Source organism: Indicator indicator, chromosome 4 (assembly GCF_027791375.1).
Source record: "Indicator indicator isolate 239-I01 chromosome 4, UM_Iind_1.1, whole genome shotgun sequence".
In the NCBI taxonomy this organism is placed as follows: Eukaryota; Metazoa; Chordata; class Aves; order Piciformes; family Indicatoridae; genus Indicator; species Indicator indicator.
Genome location: NC_072013.1, coordinates 18,319,082 through 18,325,081, shown reverse-complemented (window position 1 = coordinate 18,325,081; position 6,000 = coordinate 18,319,082). Strand labels below are relative to the sequence as shown.

Here is a 6,000-nt window from a genome sequence, read left to right as displayed (position 1 = left end):
CCCCTCTCTCATCTTCCCCTCTTTCGTTGTTCCTCCTTCTTCCCTGCGTCCTTGAATCCTGTTACCCTCGGTAATGAAGATCCCGTTGAAACACTGAAGAGAAGTAAGAAGAGCTTGCTTTGCGTGCCCGTGTGGGGTTGCTACCTTCTTTCCCGCTCCCCTCCTTTGGGGGGGGCCTAGCCCCCGACCGGACTCCTGCTCCTCCTGCAATTGAAAGCCAGAGTGGTGGCTGTGGTGTGGCAGGCAGCAGGATGACTGACACCCGGCGGAGGGTGAAGGTTTACACGCTAAATGAGGACCGCCAGTGGGACGATCGAGGCACAGGACATGTGTCCTCTTGCTACGTGGAGAGACTGAAGGGCATGTCCCTGCTAGTCAGGGCAGAGAGTGATGGTAAGTGTGTATGTCTGAAGGTACAATATTTCCTCAAGAAGGGAACTGGGCTTAGCTTTGTTTCTGTTGCCTTAATGTTTTGCTGCGTAATTTAGTTGTGATTCCTAAAAGTAAATAGGCACTAAGTGTAGTTCATTAGTGTTAGGCCAAGTGGAAGAAGTGGAAGGTTGCCATCACGTGCAAGCATAGTAGGCGCTTCGTTCATAGTGAATACACAGCGTTGCGTACAAAACACATTCATGTCTCGTAAATCTTGTATGGGTTTGGATATCTAGTGATCGCTCACTAGATGCCAAATGTACTCCCATTTCAAAGCTGATTATTCTTATACATCCTTCCTTAGACGTTTCTGGAAACGATCCCCTCGTGAAGGTAGTTGTTCAAAGATTACATCATGTTTTTTGTATAAATTTTTAAAAGGTCACTGGATGGCTGACACCTTCCTACTCCTTTCTTTTCCTTTCTTTGGTAGCAAGAATTATGGAAGACATTCTAAAAGCTGTCAACAGTTGTCAAAGTACAGTTGTTACAGTAGTAAAGACACTCCAGTGGACAGAAAATGTATTTTCAGATTTCCTTTTCCTTCTTTTTTTAATAGAATAGTAGTTCTCAGTTCTTCAGCAGTTCTGTTTTCCTGTAAATAATTTTCAAACAATGCTTTATCAACTTCCTTTACATTTTCCAACACAACATATGACAATAGTATAGATTGAGTAATAATATCTACCCCTGTGGCTAAATGTTTGGGTTAGCCTTGATTATTGAGGTTCATGACTTATATGATCAGAGCAGATTTAGAAATGTGTATTTTACAATATCTAGTATGTACCATTTTGCTAATAAAGTCTGTCAGTGCATGGCTTATTATTTCATTAGGTATGTGGCTGCTGCATCTAGTGACTTGGAAGTTGCAGCTTGTGACTGTCAACATAGCTGCTAATTTTCTTTATTTGTGTTTTTTCAGTATAGGAACTAGTATGAAAAGCAACTTCAGAATCACTTTTACTGGTTTAGAAAGTTCTGGCAAACTACAGTAATCTCTACAGCAAAAATCATAAATTCATAGGGAGAAGTCAAACTTTTAATCTGAGCAGGATCTTGATAATTGAGCACAAATCTCAGGGTTTTGTAGTTTCTTGATTATGCTTTAAAAAGTTAAACTGATACTTGATTTTTTTTTTTTTTGTTGTTGAAGAATATTAATTTATAAAGTTTAGGTAACTTCTTACTGTTAGAGAAAACATTCAAAATGGAAATAGGCTTAGTTTAATCTCAACATGAGAGAGGTAAAACAAGGTTGACACTAAATTTTTAAGCTCATCTTTACGCTTTCCTTTATTATAAATACAGCCCTTTCTCTCTCATGGCCAATATGCCCATGTGTAAAAACCCTCATGTCTTCTGTGCACTAAATTTAATTTTAAAAAAATCTCTTCAGAAAAGAAAAGATCTGTGGTTCATAAACTGCTTGTGAAGAAATAGCCCATTCAAACTAAAATTCCTTTATTAACTTTCAGTGAGATATGTGTGCTTAAGGCTGATTAGAACCTGAATTAGGTAGTTGTTGCCAGTTTATTTTACATGAACACCTTGTAAGAAGGCAAATACGAATTGGTATAAGTGATCCAGTAATTATTTTGGATGGCATGGCTAAAATACCCTAATCAAAGCAGAGCGGACTCAAATTTACACTTAATATGCAGAAGTATATTTAATAGGGTGCACACACTAGACTTCTCTCTAGCAGCATACATGTACTTCAAGGTTATCAAATAATATACAGAGCTTGAGTTCTTAATTTAGTAGGTAGTATCAGTCCTGGGTAAATGTACACTCTATTAATAGGCTAGTTTTTCTAGCTTGCTTATGTAAACCCCTCATAAAACCTGATTTATATTTTGTTTACTCCCAGTCAGTTGATTTTGAGGGCAGATTTTTACATGTAAGAAAATGGCTTGGAAAAAGGTAACACCAATTTTGTTGTTTAGGTACTATGCAGTTTGTGTGTACCTTTTTATCTACGTGAAGTACTTGACTTGATTATTTTTTTTTCCTAGTTAAAAAAACATAAAAGTACTACGAACCTGACCTATACACCACGTGACTCCCTACAAGGAGGCAAGTGGTATATAGGTATTGTGTTGTCTGTCTTTGTCAGCTCCTCCTCTTTCCACGATAAAACTTCTTCCTTCCTCCTTTTCTAAACCAGCTTTTCCTAGTATTTGAGCAGAGATTCATCCTGTGCACCCTACAGACTGCCTCCAGGAAGCTGACTGAAAACCTCAGGATTTGCCTGAAGCTGGAGGGCTCTGTTTCCTGAGTGGGGGAAGAGGTGGAGAATACTGTAGGGGATATTAGCAGTACTGCTGTGTATGGGAAATTCCCACTCTGGTTAAAGGGCCAGTTCGGCTCTGCACAGAGTTACAGTGGAATTATCAGAGGTTTATTTGGCTGACCATGTGGCCTAGCACATAGTTCAGTCTTTTGATAGTGCAGCTGTGACTCGGTGTAGCTCTGTAGCTGCTTTACAAGTGATTGAGATTTTATAGCAGAGTCAGGCTGTTGAGATAAGAGCTACAATCAGTATGCCAAGTCCAAGGTAAGCTATCATCTGGAGCTGGAGCAACAAGAACTGAACAAGAGTGTAATTTTTTTTTTATCTGTAGGAGAGGCTTTTAAGCAGTAATTTTTGTTTGGTTTTTTTTAACTCCATGTTAAAAGAGTTTAGAGCAGATGAGTAATTTGTGTTGCTATCTGACATGTCTGCTGTTCTCAGGCACTAAACTTCTAAGTCATTGCAGGCAATTTGGAGTAATTGTAGTACAGAAATACAGTAAACTGCTTTCATATTGTATATATTGTGCTTTGGAACAGGCAAATATTTTTTTTCTTTGCACTTAAACAACTGTTAACTTCTTTACTTAAAACCCTAAGAAGTTGCTTTGTACGATTCCAGTTGCAGTGTGTTCTGCCTGAATTGCAGTAGAGCGATAGTGAACTCTTCTTGCAGTCACCTTCCACATGAGTTTCTGTGCATAATCAAAAGCCTTTGCTTTCTTACCTATTTTTCATGTGGTCTTTTAGGCTGCTGTGGGCCTGCTTCATGCTTAAAATTTCTGTTTCTTGATTGTCACTGCTCACTAGACAGTCATCTGGGCTCAGAATAAAAAAAAAAACCTGAGAGACCTCTAAGATGAAATTTCTTATTAAGTTAACTTGAGTTAATTTGAAGGCTTCAACTTTTAATTAAAGGTTACTAGTCCTGTTATTAATCTTGTTACTAAACTTTTTGACAAGCCGAAGTGAACTCCCCAAGTATGGAGGCCATAATTGTTAGTTGTCTTTTAGGACTTATCTAATATTTATTCAGAAGTTGTGGTTTGCCACTTCTGAATTCTGTATGTTAATGACTTCTGCCACATATTCTCGCTGTTTCTTTAAACTAGGTTGTTACTAACCCCATAATACTGACAGAGGGATAACCAAAATTTGAGCTAAGTGTGCTTTACCTTACTCAAACTCAAGGGATTAATTTTATTTATATATTTATTGTTAGGAATGTAACACAAGAGTGTGTGGTTATGTACTTTCCTTAGATTAAAATAGGTGGGGGAAACAAAGGAGGTGGGGAGGATTTTTGTGCTTCTTTTCTCCTAGTTCTCCCCTCTTTAATATTTGGGTTTGGCCCTTCAGAAATGTGATAGACTGAGGCATAGTCTCTTGGAAATGCAGAGCTTGTTCTTGGACCTTGGCTTAAGTTGTTTCCCAGATTTTCTGTGGCTGCAGAACTTAAACCTGTGTGTGCAAAACCAACCAACCAAAACAAACAGAAAAAACCAAACTACAAACAATGAAAAAAACCCGAGCTCCTGAATTGGAATTTTCATTTAAACATTTTTATACAGGTTTGAAGAGTAATATATGACGTTGTACCCTTTTTGGTTTTGAGAAAGGATACAGATAACAATTTGATGGGGGAGAAGCAGATTCTGTATCAGCAGGTCTCCATATGCACATAGGTAAACAAGTCTGCAGATCTGTTTAAGACTACTGGATTAAGATATTTGGTGTTGTCTGATTATCTTTGAAAATAGCATTGTATGTCATCCCTTTTGAGCAAGTCTTTCCCTGTGTGCTCTTATCTTTCACAGCACGGAATGGTGGTGTTATGCTAACCAAAAAAACCCTATCTGGTGCTATATTGCATTACAAGGGCAAATAACTGAATCTGCAAATCAGTTTATTAGGTGTTTTCAGAAGTTACTGTGTGGCACCAATGTTTGTCAGTTATCTTTACAAATACATTTAATGCTGTAACTTAAAGTATCTAGATCTGCATAGTTTTGGAGGGTGTGTCATAACTTCTATTAAGGTTAGTTTTCAGCTCTTAAGTTTGAATAGAGTCATTTGAGTCAATGAAGATGAAATTTTGTTGGTATATTTTTACTGAATAGTCAACATATTCTAGGATAGTAATAAGGGGAAAATACCTACATAAAGTAATTACTTACGACAAGCGCAAGAATAAGCGTCTTGAACTGTACTGAGGAATCAATACTGATAGTGACTTTAAATGGAGAACAACTTTATTTGCTGTATGTTAAATTTTTGTAACTTTTTTCTAAAGGTATGTATTTGTGTTACAGACATCTGTTGCTTAGCTCACAGAAGCAAATAAGAGACCTTAGATTGCCTCATACCAGGAAGGGGCCAGATCCTGTAAAACTACTGTATGAAAGTAAACTTGCTGAACTAACTAGTAGAATAGTCACTAGTTTTGAGTTGTTGAACCCTTTCTGGGGAATACATTGCACAAATAGAGATCACATTCTCCAGAAGGATGGATCTGGAGAAGTTCTAGGTTATACAGCACAGTCAATACTTCTGTATGTTTCTTTCTCCAAATTCATGCTTTTCTAAATATTGTTCATAATGGTGAGTAAGTTGAATCATGTGGCAGTGATTAGCAAGTCAAACCTTATAAGGCTTGATTTGCATTTGCTGCAAACATCAGGTTTAGTAAAGAAGGAGAAATGTTCTTTTGTGCTCAATCTAGTAAGGAGGTCATTCTTCAGTGTCTCCATGGAAGATGAAAAAGTCTGCATTCACCTGTCTTCAAAAAAATTTTAGTAGCATTTTGTCAAATATGATGTTCAAGTTATGTATGATACTATGCTAATTTTAGAACTTCTATATCTGTAGATCTGTGTTCAGCTGTTAAAACACAATGTTGTTATTAATTGCTTTTAAATCTTAGAAAATGCTAATTCATATTTGCTGCTATTAAATACTTCTAGACAGTAAAGACTTCATAGGAACTTGTCAAATTATTAGCACAAAATAATATTCTAAGACAATGTTGTTGAAACTGAGGCTTTGAAACTGAAAGTAAGTTTGAAATGAAATACTGATTGTAACTAACGATCATAACGGAAAAGGGAATGCTATTTTGAAATGTTTACGAAGCAAACGCGAAAGTCAGAGCTCGAGACTATGACCTAAGTGCTATAGTCTATTAGATGCATGAGTAGCTCTCATCTTGGTTGGTTTCCTTCTCTGTCCTGCTTTATAGTTTGTGATTTTTTGATGTTTTTTTTTTTTTTTCTG

General features: G+C 37.0%; 1 protein-coding gene across 1 annotated transcript in view; it reads left to right on the top strand.

Moving 5' to 3' along the window:
* The first annotated feature begins 234 nt into the window (after positions 1-234).
* The window catches only part of PPP4R3A (protein phosphatase 4 regulatory subunit 3A), a 42,032-nt gene continuing 36,266 nt past the window's right edge, over positions 235-6,000 (top strand). The window contains exon 1 of the mRNA XM_054380664.1: positions 235-393. Coding sequence (XP_054236639.1) covers positions 252-393 — 142 coding nt within the window. The 5' untranslated portion in view covers positions 235-251. The remainder of the gene's footprint in view (positions 394-6,000) is intronic.